The sequence below is a fragment of the Pseudophryne corroboree genome, chromosome 2 (genome assembly GCF_028390025.1).
Source record: "Pseudophryne corroboree isolate aPseCor3 chromosome 2, aPseCor3.hap2, whole genome shotgun sequence".
In the NCBI taxonomy this organism is placed as follows: Eukaryota; Metazoa; Chordata; class Amphibia; order Anura; family Myobatrachidae; genus Pseudophryne; species Pseudophryne corroboree.
The window spans coordinates 485,851,333-485,874,005 of record NC_086445.1 but is presented as its reverse complement, the minus strand read 5'-3'; the positions used below and the strand labels follow the sequence as shown (position 1 = coordinate 485,874,005).

At 44.7% G+C, this 22,673-nt stretch overlaps 1 protein-coding gene across 1 annotated transcript in view; it reads right to left on the bottom strand.

The window, feature by feature from the left end:
• DOC2B (double C2 domain beta) overlaps positions 1-22,673 on the bottom strand; it is a 1,147,407-nt gene that overhangs the window by 848,887 nt on the left and 275,847 nt on the right. Inside the window, exon 2 of the mRNA XM_063953885.1 lies at positions 20,609-20,688. Coding sequence (XP_063809955.1) covers positions 20,609-20,688 — 80 coding nt within the window. The remainder of the gene's footprint in view (positions 1-20,608; positions 20,689-22,673) is intronic.

The window sequence follows — 22,673 nt, the reverse complement described above, 5'->3', positions numbered from 1 at the left end:
GAACGGATTATATTAAATAATAATAAAACTGCACTGGTGGTCACTGGTCAGTCACTAGTAAACTCTGCACTCTCTGAGTACTCCTAAGCTCCAGTAAATCAAGTGTCTCACTCTCACTCTCTATCTATTTCTATTCTAAACGGAGAGGACGCCAGCCACGTCCTCTCCCTATCAATCTCAATGCACGTGTGAAAATGGCGGCGACGCGCGGCTCCTTATATAGAATCCGAGTCTCGCGATAGAATCCGAGCCTCGCGAGAATCCGACAGCGGGATGACGACGTTCGGGCGCGCTCGGGTTAACCGAGCAAGGCGGGAAGATCCGAGTCTGCCTCGGACCCGTGTAAAAAGGCTGAAGTTCGGGGGGGGGTTTGGATTCCGAGGAACCGAACCCGCTCATCACTAATTAATACATTAGAAACTGTACAAAGGAGGGCAACTAAAATGGTGCATGGCCTACATCACAAAACATACTCAGAAAGACTAAGAAATCTCAATATGTATAGTTTGGAGCAGAGAAGGGAAAGGGGGGACATGATAGAAACTTTCAAATATATCAAGGGTTTTAACAAAGTCCAGGAGGGAAACATTCTCCAAATGAAGAGAAGCAATAGGACACGAGGACATGCACTGAGACTGGAGGGGGGGAGGTTCAGGGGAAATTTGCGGAAAAATTATTTCACAGAAAGGGTAGTGGACAAGTGGAATAGCCTCCCATCAGAGGTGGTAGAGGCTAAGATAGTAGAGCAATTTAAACATGCATGGGATAGACATAAGGATATCCTTACAAAGAAATAAGGATCAAATAAGGTTAGAGATAAAAATAATATAAAAAAAAAAAAAAGGGGCAGACTAGATGGGCCAAGTGGTTCTTATCTGCCGACAAATTCTATGTTTCTATGTTTCTATGTAAGACCTTCAGGAGAAGAAGATCCTCCAGTTGTAACAGTAAGTGCCCATGGCAACAGAGTACTTCTCCTCCTGTTGTTGTTTTCTCATACACATTACTCTCAGGGGAGCACCTCCTAGGTACAGATTGATATTACCTGCTTAGCAGAGGCGGAACTACCGGCAGTGCAAGCAGTGCGTTGCACTGGGGCCCGCCTCTGTTCAGGGGCCCAAGCATGTAATGAGTCAAACTGACTCATTACATGCCGCTGTGCGCTGCGGGCAACCGCTGCCCGCAGCGCACAGCCGCCCGGAGAGAGAGGAGAGGAGCGGCGCGCACTGCAGCGGTACAGGGTAAGGTGGAGGACGGAGGTGAAGGAGGGAGCCGCAGCAGCGCTTTGTTACTGGTGGAGGCGCTGCTGCTGCTGCTCCTCTGCTTCACTATAGGCTGTCTCTGAGAACAGCCTATAGTGAAGCAGTGGGGCAGCAGCAGCAGCGCCTCCACCAATAACACAGCGCTGCTGAGGCTCCCTCCTCCACCTCCCTCCTCCTTCTTCTCTACTGCCCGGGAAGCTGCACAAGGAGCCTGAGCCAACAGAGAGGGTAAGTATAATTGTTCTTTCTTTCTTTTCTCTTTCTTTCTTTCTTTCTTTCTTTCTTTCTTTCTTTCTTTCTTTCTTTCTTTCTTTCTTTCTTTCTTTCTTTCTTTCTTTCTGTCTGTCTCTTTCTTTTTTTATTTGTTGGGACTGCCTGCCGCAATGTGTAAAAAGGGGGAATCAGCCTGCCGCAATGTGTAAAAAGGGGGGACTGCCTGCCGCTATGTATAAAAATGGGGAATCTGCCTGCCGCTATGTATAAAAATGGGGAATCTGCCTGCCGCAATGTGTAAAAAGGGGGAATCTGCCTGCCGCAATGTAAAAATGGGGAATCTGCCTGCCGCAATGTGTAAAAAGGGGGAATCAGCCTGCCGCAATGTGTAAATATGGGGAATCTGCCTGCCGCTATGTATAAAAATGGGGAATCTGCCTGCCGCTATGTGTAAAAAGGTAGAATCTGCCTGCCGTAATGTGTAAAAAGGGCACGCTGTCTGCCGTTATGTGTAAAAAGTGTATGCTGTCTGCCGTAATGTATAAAATGGGGATGCTGTCTGCCGTTATGTGTAAAAAGTGTATGCTGTCTGCCGTAATGTGTAAAATGGGGACGCTGTCTGCCGTAATGTGTAAAAAGTGCACGCTGTCTGCCGCTATGTGTAACGAGGGCACGCTGTCTGCCGCTATGTGTAACGAGGGCACGCTGTCTGCCATTATGTGTAAAAAGTGTATGCTGTCTGCCGTAATGTGTAAAAAGGGGATGCTGTCTGCCGCTATGTGTAACGAGGGCACGCTGTCTGCCATTATGTGTAAAAAGTGTATGCTGTCTGCCGTAATGTGTAAAATGGGGACGCTGTCTGCCGTAATGTGTAAAAAGTGCACGCTGTCTGCCGCTATGTGTAACGAGGGCACGCTGTCTGCCGTTATGTGTAAAAAGTGCACGCTGTCTGCCGTTATGTGTAAAAAGGGGAATCTGTTCGCTGTAAGGTGTAAAAGGGTCTCTACCCGGTGTAGTGGTGCTACTGTGCGGCGTAATTTGAAGAATGGAGACTACTGTGCACCGTTTTATGAATTGGTATTATTTTGTGGACACACCCCTTCCCCACGAAGCCACGCCACTATGTATTTTTGCGCACTCCTACGGCGCGCACTGCCCATGGGGTGGACTTGGATGGGATGGGGGGGGGGGGGGCAAAGCATTTTGTCGCACCTGGGCCCACCGCTTGCTTGTTCCGCCACTGCTGCTTAGGGTTAATTTTTCACCATTGGAGTAACCTACTTTCTATATTTTTCACTATATACTCTGCTACTGTACCAGTGCTCAGGTCCCCATCCCTCTCCTGATATCTTGCGCATATATATATATATATATATATATATATATATATGTACACTTCTACCATTGATCCAAGATCTAGTTCCATTGCTAGCATAACCATGGTAGGCACTTTCACTGGCATACGCAGGCCCATACACAAAAGTGTTTGAAGTACTGTGTTATGTGACACATTTAATAACCACGATTAAAATTGTGCCACAGTAGCCTTCATTGGCCTCTCATATTGATAAGTCCTGGCAACCCAACAATCAGTCGGCGGCTTGTGGCTTTTCTTGTCTTGGACCACTCTCTGTATGTACTGACCAGAGCAGACCTTGAGCAATCTACAAGCCAAGTTGTTTCCTAAATACTCTTACCCAGTCATCTGGCATAAAGAATTGGCACGCAGTTTTTTTTTACACCTACCCATATCTTCTGTATTCAACATGTACTTAACATCAGCATACCATCTAATGTATCCCTGTTTTGACATACACAGTTTTTACACAGTAGTCAAAGGGCCTAATTCAGTAAGGATTGCAGATTCTGCTTTTAAGCAGAATTTGCAATCCTTGCAATGGCATGGGGAGCCGCCCATCGCAGGGCAAGGCCACCCAGCATTCGACCCACCACCCACCCACTGCGATCATGCTCTATTTGTGATTGCAAAGAAATTAGAGCGTGGTCGCAGAAACTAGAGGCCTTCTGCCGATGTTGCCTGGCCGCGACAGCAGGATTCCCGCCATTTTTTCGATCAGAGTGGCTGCATGTGATGACACGCAGTGACCCCGAAAACACAGCTGACACTCTCCTGTTTCCCCGGTGCTACCCTGAAAACGCTTGGTCACCGTCCTCTGCCCACCCCGCGAACGCCTCTGTCTGTTAATCTGTCAATCAGGCAGAGGCGTTCGCAGTTAATACGGGCATTTACTGTGGGCACATGCGCAGGACAGGAAATGCGACTGCACACGCAGGCCCCTTTGTTTAAACTGCAGTCACATCATGTTTGCGATGCAACCTAAATAAGGCCCAAGTGTTTTACTTCATATGCGAGTGGTCATAATGTTATGGCTCGTGTGTGTGTGTGTGTGTGTGTGTGTGTGTGGTTGAATTGTCTGGATGACTTGTGCAAATACTATCACTATTTATTTTTATTATTATTATTATTATTATTACTACTACTACTTGGTTTACATGGTGCCACAAAGTGTCCATAGTGGCATACAGGGAAATTTATAATAAAACAAATAGTACAGGGTGTTTAAAAAAAGGTAAATCAAACTTGTATGTGTACCTTACGTATCTTATGTGTTAAAGTAGATGTTGAGTGACAGCCAGTATGCCACAGTACACCATCCAGAAACATGCATGGTGTGTGGAACATTATTTTTGAAGTTATGAGACAGTACGGAATGGTGGGCCAACTGGGTTCCAGGACAATTTCCAGAGATCTGCACCACCAAACAAAACTATTCTTTCTTCGGTGGAAATGTTACGGCACACAGGGTCCGTGGCTAATCATAAAAAAGGACATTCCGTCAGGCTCCGCAGCACCACGAGCATTGTTTGAGGATGGAAAAAGTTTCAGATACTTTTTTTTTAAAATACCCTGTACAATATATTCAAACAGTAGTATAGAAACATAAAAACATAAAATTTGACAGCGGATAAGAACCACTTGGCCCATCTACTGTAGTCTGCCCTCTTGTTTTTGTTGTTGTTTTTTTTTACCATATTTTAACTCAAACCTTATTTGGTCCTTATTTTTGTTGTAAGGATATCCATAAATCTATCCCATGCATGTATAAATTGCTCTACTGTCTTAGCATCTACCACCTTCAATGGGAGGCTATTCCACTTGTCCACCACCCTTTCTGTGAAGTCATTTTTCCTCAAATTTCCCCTGAACCTACCTCCCTCCAGTTTCAGTGTATGTCCTCGTTTTCTAATATTTCTCTTCATTTAAAGAATGTTTCGTTCCTGTACCTTGTTACAACCCTTAATATATAGTATTTGAAAGTTTCTACCATGTCACCCCTTTCCCTTCTCTGCTGTAAACTATACATATTAAGATCTTTTAGTCGTTCCTAGTAAGTTTTGTGGTGTAGACCATGCACCATTTTAGTTGCCCTTCTTTGTACAGTCTCTAATGTGTCAATATCCTTCTGAAAAAATGGCTTTCAGAACTGAACACAGTATTCTAGATGAGGCCTATACAGTGGCATTATTACTTCTTTCTTTCTGCTGCCAATTCCCCTCCCTATGCAACCAAGCATCTGACTAGCTTTCCTCATTGCTCTTTTACATTGCTTACCTAAAATAGTGACTCCTAGATCCCTTTTCTCCAGTATAGTGCCATTAATACTATATTTAGCATTTGGATTTATGAGACCCAAGTGCATGATTTTGCATTTTGTGGCATTAAATTGTAATTGCCACGGTCTTGGCCATTTCTCTATTCTACCTAGATCCTCAATCATTTGTTTTACCCGTCCTGGTTTGTCTACCCTGTTGCATACCTTTGTGTCATCTGCAAAAAGTAATATTTCCCTTTAAAGCCATTTGCAATGTCACCAATAAAGATATTAAAAAGCACTTGTCCAAATACAGATCCCTGGGGTACCCCACTGGTAACATTTCCCTCCTGTGAATGCACTCCATTTACAACAACTCTCTGTTTTCTATCCTGCAACCAAGATCTTATCCATTCAACCATCTTAGTATCCAGTCCAAAGAAGCTTTTTAGGTAATTTAGCAGTCTGTAATGTGGGACAGTGTCAGAAGCCTTAAAGTTTAGATCAGCTATATCTACGTCCCCACCTTTATCTGTTACTTTAGTCACACAGTCAAAAAAGTCAATAAGGTTTGTTTGATATGATCTCCCCCCAGTGAAACCACTCTGTTTTGGAACCTGTAAATTGCTGGATTTGAGATAATCTACAACTCTTTATTTTAAGAGTGTTTCCATCAATTTCCCTACTACTGATGTAAGGCTCATTGGTCGGTAGTTGCTTGCCTCCTCCTTGCTTCCACTTTTGTGCAGTGGGACTATGTTCGCTCTTTTACAGTCCACTGGAATTGCTCCTGTATCTAGGGACTGGTTGAATAATTGTGTTAATGGTGCTACCAGCACATTTTTAAGCTCTTGTATCCTTGGATGTATCCCATCTGGCCCCATTAATTTATTCACTTTCAGCTTTGAGAGTTCTTCTAGGACCTTCTCCACTGTAAATGTATTTGTTTAATTTTCCTGAATATCCCTGCAACTTAACTATGGCCCCTTCCCCTCTCTTTCAGTAGTGAATACTGAGCAAAATAAATATTAAGATGATCTGCTATTACATTGTCTCCCTCAACAAGACTGCCAGGGTTACATTTACTAAGTTGGGGGTTCTATTTAAGATAGGATGTTGCCTATAGCAACCAATCAGATTCCAGGTATCGTCTTCTAGAAGGTGCTAGATAAATGAGAAGTAGAATCTGATTGGTTGCTGTGGGCAACATCCTATCTTAAATAGAACCACAACTTAGTAAATTTACCCTCCAGTCTCTGTATTTAGTTTTATTGTTCCTCCTTTTGTTTCTTCCTTTCGCTTATATACCTAAACAAAGTTTTGCCTCCTTTAGCCATTGACTGGGCCATTTTCTCCTCAGCTTGTGCCTTTGCACATCTGATTACCTTTCTTAGTCTCCTTCTGTCTAACAAGAAATACAGGTATCTATTTGTCTTCATTATTTTGTGTTTGCTCATATTTCCTAAGAGCCATCTTTTTTGCTTTAGCAATACTTGCTACTTCTTTCGCAAACCATATTGGCTTCCTTTTCATTGTGTTTTTCATTACACTTTTGATACGTTTGATATTATCATAACACTTTTGATAATATTGCACTTTTTAATGGTTCCCACCTCTCCTGCACTCCTTCCAAATTCCCCCACTCTGCCAAAGAATCGCTTACACATTTTCCCATCCCTACAAAATCAGCCTTCCTAAAATCTAACACCTTTGTTTTCGTATGGGATGAGTCAGTCTCTCTTTATGCTGCTTGAAATCACTGGATCCTAGATTTTCACCCACTTTTACATCAGATATTCTGTCTCCATTTGTAAGTATTACTGTAAATCTAATATTGGGACTAATTCAGACCTGATTGTTGGCAGGCGATTTTTGCACTGCTGCGATCAGATAGTCACCGCCTACATGGGGAGTGTATTTTAGCTGTGCAAGGGTGCGAATGCATGTGTAGCAGAGCTGTACAAACTGATTTTGTGCAGTGTCTGAGTAGCCCAGGACTTACTCAGCCACTGCGATCGCTTCACCCTGTTCAGGACCGGGATTGACATCACACACCCACCCTGCAAACGCTTAACTACGCCTGCGGTTTTCCAAACACTCCCAGAAAATGGCCAGTTGACACCCACAAACGCCTTCTTCCTGTCCATCTCCTTGCGAACGCCCGTGCAAATGGATCCTTTGCAAAAACCCATTGCTGAGTGGCGATCAGCTTTGTACCCGTGTGACGCACCTGCACATTGCGGTGCATACGCATTCACAGTTCAGACCTGATCGCCCGCTGTACGAAAACGCAGCCTAGGGATCGGGTCTGAATTAGGCCCATTGTGTCTTTCCGAGTGGGCTCCCTTACCAATGTGATGATCAGAAGTTGTTATAGAATGTTTGTGGATTAGTTAGATTGTGTTTCTTTTGAGGTAAGTATCAGGTAAGTTTTTGACATGTGTGTAAAATGTACTTTCTGTTTTTTTTTTTTCTCTCTCTCTCTTTTTGCAGGTTCTTCCTAATCCTGAGTACGAATTCTTCTAGGGGTTGAACCCTGACCGCAGTATTCTTCTAATCTATCTCCCCTTTGGATTATGAATGTAGCACAACTATGACTAAACGTATACACTTTACAATGGAAGACTACCACGTTAAAGACAAATGATTTATTGAACTGGATTCGGGAACACCGTTGTCCTCTATATCACGGATGCTGGAAAGGTCTAGATAAAGGTTAGTTCCCTAACACATCCAAATATCAATATAGCACAACTTATACAAGTATACCCTAATACATGGCTTGCATATTATACTGCCTTTCCCGTACAACACTTAGTGTCCCCGTAAGTCCACCCCAGTTCAGCTGAGCGCTCTCTCGTTGGTGCACACAGAATAGTATAATTGTTAACTTAGCCTCCTCGTTGTCAGTCGCTTCCTGTTGAACCTTTTAAGCAGGTATCCCCAAAAGATTTAGGCTACTTATCAATTTCCTGTCCTGGTTCCTATCACTAGTTTTGTAATCCACTGGAAAAGATGACAGTCACGATGTGTTCCCCAAACCATAGGTAATTAGGTTAATAGCAACAGTATCTTTCCTATGGGGTTAAGCCTTCCTTGTTAGCAATGAACAATTTTGCCTCTCCCTCAGCTGTCTGTCTTCGCAGGGATTGACTATAGGTTGGTATTGCTTTTGGGTCACGGAATTCGTTACTGCCTGCCAGCTGTAGAAACTACGCTAGTGAGGAGTACTGTTTCTTCCTTTTTATTAACATCCCCTAATTTGGACAATGACGAAGTACAATGTCAGAGTCAAACCTCACCTCTGTGGTTGTTGAGGCAGTCGCTGTGAGAAGCGTAGGGTCGTGGGGAAGATGGACGGAAACTGACTTGCAATACTGATAGTCTCACCGTTCACTTCTTTTACACAGAGATACGGAGCATGGGCGTAGGCGCTATTGGCAACATATCATAGGATTTGGCTGTGAGGTGCGGAGAGCATCTACGTACTATTGCTTTTCCGACTGTGTTGTCAATAGTTAATAATTACTAGGAGTGTGAGAAGGGAGATGGCCAACTATATCGCAGCTTTTGACAGTTCACTCTGAATGAGCTGATTTCCCTGCCCTCTCTCTCTTTCTTATTGCGGTCCGCCTCTGCTGTGGGCTTAATGTCAGTCACTCACCCGATGAAAACCTCCCCTAGGGCGGACCTCCACTCCCTGGAGTTGTAGTGGGTGAGTGTGCTTTGCCCCGTCACTCACAATTAGATGGGCGGACTTCTCCCTCTGCATCACGGCTGTCCGGACGACGGCCGCCGGCTCCCTGCTGCCTCCGCTCCGCTCTGCACTCCAGGATCCCGTACTGCTAGACAGCGGTAAGACGCTGACGGGGATCTTGCTCTGTGTTTCGGCTGACCGGTCTCTTAGTTCTGCGCCTCTCACTCAACGCGCTCCCGGTCTCTCCGTCCTTCCCTCTCTCCTCCTGCTGCGTCAGAACAACCATTGCCTTCCAACGGCTCCCCTTTTTATCCCCTTGCCGCTCTTCCCCGTATGTGTCCCGCCAGCAGCGCGGGGACACACCGTCCGCCTAGACTCTCTTCTGGGTCTATATGAGCTCCAGGTTCCCCTCCGGGCGCACTGCTCCATATTATCCTGATCCCTACAACTGCACGCTTTTATACAGTGATACCCCTATATTTATCAGTCAAGGGTCTCAAATCCCGGGTATCACATTCCTCCCCGGTAATTTGATGCATATCCTTAGGCATCTGCGGATCTTATATATTCTCTCGACTACATTTTGGGACTGTTGTAACCAAACAGGCAATCATGCTTTAGAGAAGGCATAACATTCTAGTTTGCTTTAAACTATAACTATTTTAACTACATCTATACTCTTACATCTATGAACTTTCTTTACTTGACAACTTTAAGTAAACCATCCTACATAAATACTTTAAGATTGAAACCTAATAGGTAACTTTCCTTTTGTGCTCCTTTCAGAGCGTCTCAACAAAGGGACCTCGGTACCCACAGGATAGGGTTCCATTTCAGTTATCGTTTCAGTCCCCACGGGGGACGTGGGTGATCCGAAGGTGCCAAGGACTGGCCAACAAAGATTCATCATTGCGTTCGGGTATGGATTTACATTTGGAACTGTCTTGAAGTGGTAGAACCTGACACTCCAGTTCTGGCCATACAGGACACAGTTTAAGTTGGTCTCTATGAACTAAGCCTTGTCCACTTCCATCTTCCCGCATAATGCGGTATACAGCAATCTCCGGATTTGGCCTTTCTGTCACTCTGTAAGGGAGAGGCTCCCATCTATGATCTAATTTGCTCCGTCGTTGGTTGTTCCTTTTCAACACTCTGCATCCAACTGGCAATGGTTTGGCTTGTGCTTTTAAGTTGTAATAGTTTTCTTGCCGCTCTTGCACCACTTCCCTATGTTGTGCTACCAGATCATGAACGGCTTTCATTCGACGTTGGTATTCCGCCACCCAGTGTTCCACATCCAACTGTATATCCACGGGTAACTTCCCTTGTCTTCCGAAAAGTAAACTTCCCTTGTCTTCCGAAAAGTAAATAGTATGGCGTATAACCTGTAGAACCATGTACGGTATTGTTATAGATAAACATTAACTCAGTTAACAGCAGGGGCCAGTCGTGCCGTTGCTGCGAAGGAAGGGCCCGTAACATTTGAATGAGCGTCTGGTTAGTTCTCTCAAAAAGCCCGTTGCATTGAGGGTGATAAGCCGTGGTTTTTAATTTTTTACATTCATACAAGAGACACAGTTCTTGAAACAGCTTAGACGTGAAAGCTGATCCCTAATCGGTCAGAATCTTTTCTGGAAACCCATAGGGTCGTACAAAGGCTCTCCAAAATATCTCTGCAGTTGTCTTTGCGGTCAAATCTTTTACTGGTAAAGCGACTGCAAATTTAGTATAATGATCTACCATCATTATAACGTATTCGTATTCCGACTTGCTCTTTCGAGTTTTATATGATCAAGGGTGACCAACTCTAGTGGTTGATGGCTGATTATCGGGTGGAGTGGCGCTTTTTCTGTAAGAAGGGGTGGTCTTCGAAGGTTACATTCAGGGCAGTTCTTACACCATCCTTCTACGTCCTGCCGTAATCCGACCCAATAAAATCTCTGCCTCAGATTCGCTTCGGTCTTCTGATTCCCAAAATGTCCTGACCGATTATGGTAGGTGGTAAGCAGGATGGGTGCTTTCGTCATGGGGATAAGCACTTGTATGACGGTTAAGTGAGTTTTTGGGTCAATACTTTTCCGGATCAATACATTGTGATGGATCTCTAAGCGTTCCCGCTGTCTCCATAATTTCACTAGCTCTGGCGCTGCAGTCTGTCGTTCGGCCTTAGTTAGGCCCTTCTTTTGCAACAGCAATTTCTTCAATTGTCGGAAGATAGGATATTCTTCCTGCCACTCATGCCATTCACTCCATCCTCTTCCCTCCAGTGAACATTCAGTTTCTCTTCTCGTAAAAGTGGGGTTATGTTGCACTACTGGTTGTTGTGTCACTTGGAAAGGTGGAAGTTCTACCGATTCTAACTGGTCTTCCACTTCAGGTTCCTCTTGGTCGGAAAGGCGGGATAACACGTCAGCGTTGCTATTATTCTGTCCAGGTCAGTATTGGATTGTAAACTGATAGTTGGACAGCCGAGCATACCATGCTGCTCCAGTGCTCCCATTTTGGCAGTAGCCAAATGTGCCAGGGGGTTACAGTCGGTGTAAGCCACAAACGGAGTGACGGTCAGATAGTCCCTGAATTTCTCTGTGATGGCCCACACTAGTGCTAGAAATTCTAACTTAAAAGCACTATGATTAGCGTCATTACGCTCAGTTTTACGAAGGCCTCAGCTGGTGTAGGCTATTACCCTCTCTTTGCCGTCTTGTACTTGCGCGAGGACTGCGCCGAGTCCTTGTTTACTCGCATCGGTCTACAGAATGAAAGGTTTGCTATAGTCTGGATAAGCCAAGAGGGGGGCTTGAGTCAAAACCCTCTTGAGATGTTCAAATGCCGCCTGTTGCCGGGAAGTCCAAATAATCAGTTGTCGTCTGCATTGGCTATCGTGGGGCACGTCTCGAAGCAGTTCGTGGATAGGGGCAGCTACTTTGGCGAAGCCTTTCATGAAGTGCCTACAGTATCCCACGAAACCCAGGAATCGCCTGACATCCTTGACAGTTTGGGGCACCGGTCAATCTTGGACAGTTCGAATTTTCTCAGGATCGGGCGCAATTCCCTCTGAGCTCACCACATGTCCCAGATAATGAACTTGCGGTTTCAATAAATGGCATTTGGCGGGATTTACTTTCAGTCCGTAACTGGCGAGTTGTTGAAGGACTTCATGGAGATGCTGTAAATGTTCGGCATAAGACTTGGAGAAAATGATTATATCATCCAGGTAAAGCAATATCATTTCAAAGTTCCTATGCCCCAAGCAATGTTCCATCATCCTTTGGAAGGTTGCTGGAGCGTTACATAATCCAAAGGGCATTCACTTGAACTCGTGGAGTCCCATGGGAGTAGTAAAGGCCGTTTTTTCTTGATCTTCCGACTCCACCATGATCTTCCAGTACCCACTCGTTAAATCCAGCGTGGAGAAATACTTAGCGGATTTTAGGGCAGCCAGAGATTCTTCAATCCGGGGGAGTGGATACGCGTCTTTATGGGTAACCTGGTTCAATTTCCGATAATCGATGCAAAATCTCAATTGCCCGTTCTTCTTTTTAACCAGCACCATAGGCGCGGCCCAAGGGCTGTGACTCTACTGGATGACACCTGTAGCCTTCATTTCTTCAAGCATCTTCCTAACCAGCTGATAGAGGAAATCGTATGAAGCTCAAACGTGGTAGCTAACCGTTGGTGTATCTGCTCAATATTTCTCCTCTCCTCTGTGGGCCACGAGATAACCTCTCTTTGTGCTGACCCTTTCAGTTGACCGATGAGAATCTCCACTTTTTGTTGCTCATTTAGTGGATAGAGACGGAACATCGACTTCATCTTGTTCTTGAAGTCGGTCAATGTATTCCCCTCAGCCTTGTGTCGGTCTCCATGATAGGTGGGAAGCCATGGGGCCCCGAAATAGTATGGTAAGGTAATTGGGTTTATCTGCGCCATGCTAGGTGTTTCTTGCGTAGGCTTACTAGACTCCCCACTGAATGCCCCAGCCGTCGTAGATTGCTCTTTAGACATCTTCTACGGGTATAGATTTCCTCGCTTTAAGTTACCTATCCTGTTTATGACGCCACAAAAAGGTTACTAATGTGATAATCAGAAGTTGTTATAGAATGTTTGTGGATTAGTTAGATCGTGTTTCTTTTGAGGTAAGTATCAGTTAAGTTTTTGACAGGTGTGTAAAATTTACTTTCTGGTTTTTTTTTCTCTCTCTCTCTTTTTGCAGGTTCTTCCTAATCCTGAGTATGAATTCTTCTAGGGGTTGAACCCTGACTGCAGTATTCTTCTAATCTATCTCCCCTTTGGAGTATGAATGTAGCACAACTATGACTAAACGTGTGCACTTTACAACAATGGAAGTCTACCACGTTAAAGACAAATGATTTATTGAAATGGATTCGGGAACACCGTTGTCCTCTATTTCACGGATGCTGGAAAGGTCTAGATAAAGGTTAGTTCCCTAACACATCCAAATATCAATATAGCACAACTTATACAAGTATACCATAATACCACGCTTGCATATTATACTGCCTTTCCCGTACAACACTTACTGTCCCCGTAAGTCCACCCCAGTTCAGCTGAGCGCTCTCTCGTTGGTGCACTTAGAATTGTTAACTTAGCCTCCTCGTTGTCAGTCTCTTCCTGTTGAACCTTTTAAGCAGGTATCCCCAAAAGATTCAGGCTACTTATCAATTTCCTGTCCTGGTTCCTATCACTAGTTTTGTAATCCACTGGAAAAGATGACAGTCACAATGTGTTCCCCAAACCATAGGTAACTAGTTTAATAGCAACAGTATCTTTCCTATGGGGTTAAGCCTTCCTTGTTAGCCATGAACAATTTTGCCTCTCCCTCAGCTGTCTGTCTTCGCAGGGATAGACTATAGGTTGGTATTGCTTTTGGGTCACGGAATTCGTTACCGCCTGCCAGCTGTAGAAACTACGCTAGTGAGGAGTACTGTTTTTTCCTTTTTATTAGCATCCACTAATTAGGACAGTGACGAAGTACAATGTCAGAGTCAAACCTCACCTCTGTGGTTGTTGAGGCAGTCGCTGTGAGAAGCGTAGGGTCGTGGGGAAGATGGACGGAAACTGACTTGCAATACTGATAGTCTCACCGCTCACTTCTTTTACACAGAGATACGGAGCATGGGCGTAGGCGCTATTGGCAACATATCATAGGATTTCGCTATGAGGTGCGGAGAGCATCTACGTACTATTGCTTTTCCGACTGCGTTGTCAATAGTTAATATATATCGCAGGTTTTGACAGTTCACTCTGACTGAGCTGATTTTCCTGCCCTCTCTCTCTCTTTCTTATTGCGGTCCGCCTCTGCTGTTGGCTAAATGTCAGTCAGTCAGTCACCCGATGAAAACCTCCCCTAGGGCGAACCTCCACTCCCTGGAGTTGTAGTGGGTGGGTGTGCTTTGCCCCGTCACTCACAATTAGATGGGCGGACTTCTCCCTCTGCATCACGGCTGTCCGGACGACGGCCGCCGGCTCCCTGCTGCCTCCACTCCGCTCTGCGCTCCAGGATCCCGTACTGCTAGACAGCGGTAAGACGCTGACGGGGATCTTGCTCTGTGTTTTGGCTGACCGGTCTCTTAGTTCTGCACCTCTCACTCAACGCGCTCCCGGTCTCTCCGTCCTTCCCTCTCTCCTCCTGCTGCGTCAGAACACCTGTTGCCTTCCAACGGCTCCCCTTTTTATCCCCTCGCCGCTCTTCCCCATATGTGTCCTGCCAGCAGCGCGGGGACACACCGTCCGCCTAGACTCTCTCTTCTGGGTCTATATGTCTATACTACAGACGCCAGTATCCCGATAGCTGACAATGCCAACAGCCAGAATCTCGGCGCACAGGGGCTATTCTTACTTGTGGGTGTCCACGACACACATAAAGTGAGAATAGAACCTGTAGCAAGCAAAGTGAGCCCACAAGGGGACTTGTAGCACTCGCCCCACTACCGTTATTCTGGCGGGCGAATGCCACTGTCAAGATCTTGACAGCTGACATCCCGCCAGCCGGTAAATAGTATGTAACCCGTGTAAACTCCCCAATCAATCCATTATATCCAAGAACATCAATCATGTTATGTGAATGCAATTATTAAAATGCAAATGTCCAGAAAACTACAGCAACCAATAAGTAATTACAGTAGCTACAGTAGTTAGATAATGGAAACATGTGCCTGGTTGCTATGGATTTGTCTACTGACCGCCAGTCAACTGGCAACTCTAATTTCTTACCATCTCCAGACCCTGCTACTATAGAAAGCAGAGCACATATTCCATTTTGATGCGTCTGACCTTGTCTTGTTCAAACATAACACATGCTGTGCTACATGCAAGTAAATCATAATAAATAGTCATAAAGTGGTATGAGTACAGAAAGGCATTATGTTTCCTCTATACACACACAATGGAGCAATTGTTACTGTTTTCATTAAGAACCATTGGGGTCATTCAGGTGCGGTTACTCCTGCAACCTTCGGTGCAAAGTATCTATTTTTGGTACTTTGCACATTCGCAGTACCTGCGCGAATGGGTCCTGCTGCATAGGATGCAGCTCGGATCACTCGTGCAGCAGGAGGCATCTGCATGTAATGCCTCCAAGGAAGCAACAGTGATAGCTAAACCAACCGCACCTGAACGAACCGCCATGTGCCATGGTCAATCTATAGTTTGTTTAGATAGCTTTGAATGGTTGTCGTGCAGTGTGTTTCCAGATTAATAATGTACAAAAGTCAACATTATTTTACAGTGATAGCCATTCTTTAAAAAATAAATAAATAACAGCAAGAGAAACCATTATTGACTTATGGGGAATTTGTACAGGGAATTAAACAGCAGAAATGAACGATAATTCACTATACAAATAGTATTTTGGTGGTGTGCTTACTGGTTTTAGTCACATGATCTTTATTTTATTGTTGTAAAACCTGGATGTTTGAATCCTAGAAACCAAAATCACATAAATGCTGATGCACTTTTCCCAGCTGGAGGTGTTGCCCACTGTGGCCAAACGCTCCTCTCTAGCCGGCAGAGCTGTTCACTCTGGGCACTAGGGTCACTAGGGGACCCTAGTTCTGTCCCAGATTCTAATGTGCATGCTTAGGTTTCTGGGAAAATGATGCAGCCACCATTTTCCCAGTGATTTCATCACTGTGCATGTGCAAAATGCCGGAAATATGGTTCCCACGCCATTTTCCTGGTAATTTCATGCAGCGCTGCTGCTGCTGATGCGGAACTCTGGAGAATAAGTATTGCAAAAATGGGTGCGGGGAGCGTGGTATGGGCTCCCCTGGACCCCGGGGGCCCGTGTGCACCACACACACATTGCACTGATTATAAATACGTTAGTAAAGCCAGTCTAGAAAGGGATACCAAGAATTTAAGAAGGTGGTTCAATAAATAAGATAACAAGACCTCCGACTGCGTAAATTTATTCAACTCTACATATACAGTAGTCAGTAATATGGTCTTAGTATTAATTACTGTTCCACATAGTTCCCATACTAGTCTGAGCACTTGTTCCAACGATACACCAAGGCATCTATACCAGCTAGAAGATATCAGTGTGAAGCGCCTGTACCCCAGTTGCTAGTGAATAATGTTGTGCACAGTACCCACTGAGATGTTCAGTTCATCAGCAATATCAATAATTTGAAGGCACCTGTCCTCCTGAATCAGACCTTCAATGCTGCACAATTGTCATCTGTGGTGGATGTGCTCATCTGGAACATCTGTCCTGCACCAAAGCCAAACCTGTTTAAGTGACATGACGTTATCACCATGTACAAGTTGGAAATTAATGTCAGCTGCTGATGTGCCCTTTAGACGCAGAAATCTGATCACATGACACTATATACTTCCATATTTGACCAGTCCCACCATCTTACAACTGATATTGGAACAGTATAACTGATATGAGCTGCAGTCTAATGGCCGTGAGGGGAAGCAGTGGTCTACCTGCTCTGGCCTGGTGGGAAATTGGAATAAAATAGAGAACATTACACAAGAGGTCTTGTTACTTTTACTTACTGAACCATCCTCGTATAATGTGATTGCAGCATTGACTATTATTATTACTATTATTAAAAGACTAGTTTTAAATTATTTAAAACAATGCATGCTTTTGTGCAATGTATTGGCCACTGTTCTGTGTTTAACTTTTGTATGAGATAAGCTGGATATAAAAATTAAATAAATAAATTCAAACAAAACTGACTAAGCGGAGTTTAGAGCTGGGTGTACACTTCACACGCATATTTTTGGCCAGTGGACGAAATTGTGACTGGTGGGCCCATTTGCATAAATATACTGGGGTCCTGTCCTCTGACCCACCCCAAGTTCATAATATACCACACGCCAGTGGATGACAGGGAGAGGCAGAGGATGACAGGGAGAAGCAGTGGATGCCAGAGAGAGGCACAGAGTAACAGGGAGAGGTAACAGGTAACGATGAAGAGCCAGTGGGTGACAGGGAGAGGGTGACGTGAGTATAATCACACAGACCTGCACACAGTCCTGTGCTGTGTGGAGAACAGGGGGGATCTACCTTGGTTGAGGTGGGTGTTGAAAGAACTGCTACTGCAGTCTTCCTGTGCTCAATGGAGGCCTCATGCTCTATCCCAAGATGGTCGCCAATATCACTATTGAAAATGTTAGGGGCCATCTTATTTCTTTACTGTGTAAGACTGTGTAGTGACATGGTGAGAGACAGAAGTCTCCTACTTAGCTTCTATGATAAATATGGTTAACACCTCCCATAAGGTATACATTCACCATTTGGTGAGCTGTCTGAAATTCAATTCCACACCATCACCAGTGTACATGTCACATGAGGTATGGCTGTACCTGCTATCCATCAATAAGCAAACACCACTTGTTAAGTAACTGGGCTGTTCATACAGTAGTTTGAGTCATCCAGTGATGTGTGCCTATATAACTCTGGATCACAGAAGCCACTGCCCTGCCTATGAGAGGAGGCCCCATCCCCTGTGCTTTCCTCAGTTCAACACTTAAGTCAAGCAGGCTCTGACAGAGCCAATTACACCGGCCATGAGCTGCCTATAATGCAGTACATGTCTGTGATCACCAGCACTGACAGGCAGCAGGACTCACCTATCAGTCTGGCTTAGATGGCAAACCGATGTGGCTGCCCACAAACAAGGTCACCCTGCATCCCTGAGGTAAGGGGCAGGTTCCTCAGGCAGTGGAGCCCACCTTGCTCCCTTTACTGAGCTAGTCATCTGATTTTGCTCAAAATGGTTGTGCTGTGGCCCAGGGGAAAACTCATTGCTAGTCTGGTCAGCAGTGGGCCCCTTAGTCCGCAGGGGCCATGGTGCAATGCACCTGCTGCACCATTGGTAGTTCTGCTTCTGCATTTGGCATATCACAAGCATTTTGATACTGTACCACAGCATGCCTGATAAAGCAGACAGATGAGAGATCGTTCCTGATTGGCTGGTCGTGTATTAGCTAGGTGGGCACATGATCCTTAACTCATTTTGTGTCCAGGATAGCAGTTGAGAGGTCCTTCTCAGATCATGATGGTCTTTCCTTTTATTCAGTGCATTTGAATGTCGAATGTTTTTGGATGTTTGTATTAATTTGCGTCTAGTTCAAGAATCTCTAGTGACCATGTTCTATGCTGTGCTGTCCTAGTTAGTCATTATGAGCTATGTCCGTAATACAGTATGTAATGAGTGACAAAAAATAGCGAATATTTACAATGTTCTGGTAACTTTAGTAACCGCAGATCTAAAACACTTAATAACAGGTCATTATATGCCTCTAGTGCATCTTGAAGAGATAATTTCCATTAACATAATTCCTTCTCTTTTCATAATGCACTATTGTTATATGCAATTTTGCAATAGCAGTTGTTATATCTTAAAAACATAATAACATAAAATGACATAAAAGAAAAGTACAAGCATTGTATCTATTACTGTGAATGCTTTGGAACTGGGGCTTTCCAAGTACATTTTTCTTGGAGCATTGTTCAAGAATTTACCATAACACATTTAAACATGATCCCAATATTTTCATACACTGTCCCGAGCATTTTTTTTACATTTTTCTTGCTCAAGTTATTAGGTAGGGCTTCTCATAGTGGTGATTGGGAAGAAACATATTATGTCCATTTCTGTGCGTATGACAAAATTACAGAATGGCAGCAATAATTAGCCTTTATCTCTTCTGGAAAATTTGGATAACGGTGTTTTCAATAAGAGATTACATACCTGTATATAATAACTCAATTAGAAAGAGGGTGAAAGAGGGAGAGTAGGAAAGATGGAGAGATTGAGCATGTAAGAGAGACACAGAGAGACAGAGGGCGTAATTCAGAACTGATCGCTGCTGTGCATATGCACCGCAATGCGCTGGCACGTCGCATGGGTACAAAGCGGATTGCCGCTCAGCAATGGGTTTGTGCGACGGATCCGTTCGCACGGGCGATCGCAAGGAGATTGACAGGAAGAAGGCGTTTGTGGGTGTCAACTGACTGTTTTCAGGGAGTGGCTGGAAAAATGCAGGCATGTCCATGCGTTTAGAGGGAGGGTTCCTGACGTCAATTCCGGTCCCGGACAGGCTGATGCGATCGCAGCGGCTGAGTAAGTCCTGGGTTGCGCAGAGAGTGAGACTGCACAAAATCTGTTTGTACAGCTCTGCTACACATGCGTTCGCACACTTGCACAGCTAAAATACACTCCCCATGTAGGCGGTGACTATCTGATCGCAGCAGTGCAAAAATCGCTTGCTAGCGATCAGATCTAAATTAGGCCCAGAGAGAGAGAGAAGGGAGTAATTGCGGAAGAGAATGAATAAAAAATATGTGTGAAAATTTTGTGCATACTACTTCTGAGATAGCAAAACTTTTCTGCTACTTATGTTTGTGTGAGCTGCAAATTCTAAGGCATGATCTGTTAGTATTTTTCTAAATATTCTGTAATGGTTGATTACTAAGCAAGTTAACAATTTTTATAATACAATCAACTGCTGATGAAAATTATGGGGTTGATGTATCAATCAGTGAAAAGAGCGGAGACGTCGTCCATTAAAGAAGTTGCCCATAGCTACCATTAAGCTTTAAGGTACAAGTACATTCTATAAAATGACAGGAAGACATTGATTGGTTGCGTTGGGCAACTTCTCCACTGGTCCACTTCTCTACTTGTTTTGCTCTTTTATACATCAAATCATCATGTTGGCATGTGGTGGCTGGTATAAACTCTGACCACCCCACTAGTGTCAGTGATGATTCGGAAAGAGTGAATAATAGACAATACTGTACCTGTACAGTCAGGTGTAAAGTGTATATGGGGTTCTACTGTGTGGTATAATGTGAATAATCTATACTACTGTGTGGGGTAATGTGAATTGATACTATTCTGTGGCCATTGCCCTTCCCCATGAACTTACAGTCTCTTATTTTTGGCGCCGCTATCCTTGTTGTGAATATGGGATGGGGGCACTAATTCTCTTTCTGGCACAGGACACCAGATGTCTAGTTACGGCACAGAAATTAGGTATTACTTTCTACTAATTTGCTTAGCAGACATCTGTGTTAACTCAAAACACAGGTCAAAGCCATACAGATATAAAGACAATAATTGTAAAGTGCAATGGAACATGCTAGCAATATATAAGTAATTTAATAAATAAGAGGAGTTAGCATAGTCTTTAAGATGCTAGGTTTGGAGTGAAGCAGAGAAGCGGTTTCAGCTGACAGTACATTATGGGCACAATGCTGTGCGGAGGTTAATTGAGGCATTCTTCCTCAGGAAGTAAACACAATGAATGCTCCATGTAAGTAGACAGGAACGTACCTTGGCTTTATTGATTGTGCAGTGCAGAGCATTATTTTCATGATCGTACAGCAAGCTAAAATCCAGTGTCCCCAGGGTGGCTGAGAAAGACAAGAAAAGAATGTTATCCTTGGCCACTGTACTACTACTATTTTGCATTGATTGTATTATATTTATTTCTGCTTAGCACTCACAGCACCTGCACATGAGTATGAATAGAGATGTCACAGAACTGCATGCACCAACGTAGAAATGCAGTCAGTGTTTACTTGAACTCATTAGCATACAGAAAAATACATCTCAAGATATAAAATATTTATTAGTCATTGTTCTTTAGAACAGCTTTAATATGTTGAATGTTAACAAACTGCCAGTAAGATCGATGTGTTCTTTTTATTATTCAGATTTAACTCGGAGGATGGAACCATTTCACAGAAATAACAACTGAAGTGACTTTCTGCAGACAATGATGAGAATGATATTGAGGGAGAGGGACTTCTTAAATGCGGCTCCGCGCTATTTTTCATTTATACAAATGTGCCTAGTCCATGCTCTCCAGTGATTGTGACTGCTTTGTAAAAGGGACATCACCTTCATTTGTGTGTTGTGCAAGTTATGTCCACCCCCCCCCCCTGAATACAGCCAAGCTTAAATCAATTGCATTGGAGAGCTGCTAAGAGCAGCTTTTATGTGCTGCCCTGACAGTAGTGGATGAGGCCCAATTTCAGACAGCTCCAAATATGAATGAAATCTTTCTGTATGCTATGTACATAAATACACCATACTGGCCACTGTTATTTATCTATCTGCGGTAGAAGACCCGGGAGGTGATGACGCTGACAGCATTGGGGGTATGTCTGACTCGCCACATCATTAGGCCCCACCCCATTCTCAGGCTAAAATGACACAGGGGGTCATTCCGAGTTGATCGCACGTAGCAACTTTTTGCTGCTGGTGCGATCAACTAGACGCCGCATATGGGGCAGTGTATTTTAGCATAGCAGGGCTGCGATCGCTTGTGCAGCCCTGCTATGCTAAAAAAGTTTTGTGTAAAAAAAGACAGTTACTTACCTTGTGCGATGAATCCAGCGATGAAGGTCCCAGAATTGACGTCAGACATCCGCCCTCCAAACGCCTGGACACGCCTGCGTTTGCCGAACCACTCCCGGAAAACGGTCATGGAACGCCTTCCTTCTGTCAATCTTTCTTCGAATGCGGCATTGCTGCCCGGGTAACGACGCGTCTACGCAATGCGGCCACCGTGCATGCACAGAACCGACCCGTTCGCACTGCTGCGATTATATATATATATATATATATATATATATATATGCAAAAGCCCTTGCTCACTCACTGACTCATCACTAATTCTCTTACTTCCTGATATGTTTGGAAGATAAAGTTTAACATAGGTATTCTTCAGGTGGGAATTAGGACCACTACGTAATTAAAATTTTAATAAACCTGCCCTAAGGGGATGAACAGGGGGTTCACATAATGATGTCATTACCGATGTGAGGCTTGCATTGCATGAACAATAACGCCCAAACTGACAATCAGATCAAAATTTGGATTGCACCTTCATGGAGAGCTCAGAAGCTGTGAACGCTGCTGCAGCAGCAGAGCACCGTGCCTGGCAGGGAGTGCCTCCCTGGATAATTTGCTTCTCCTGCCTGTCGCCAGCCAACCGCCTCCCACACCAATTTCCACATTGTCTCTGCAGGTGGCAGCTGCAGTGTCCACTGGGTGTGGGGGCCCCGGGACGACTGCCCCTGTCGCCCCCCACCCAGAGCCGGCGCTAGCCGCTCAGCAAAGGGATGCAGTGCAGGGAGGCGCCAAACTGAATAGGCGCTCAGCCTCTCCCTGCTCTGCATCCCTGCTGCTGCCAGCTGCCGCTGCGCCTGTCACCCTGGATGACAGGTAGCAGCCCTGGCAGATTGCAGCGCGGCGGCTCCCCCTCCTCCCCAGAAAGTGTGCACACAGTGTGTGCCCGTGTGGCCTCAGCCTACACACAGCGCCGCTGCCATTCACGAGAGGCCTAGAGGGTTGGGGGCGTGGCCTAATCGCGGGAGCCGTGGCCACGCCC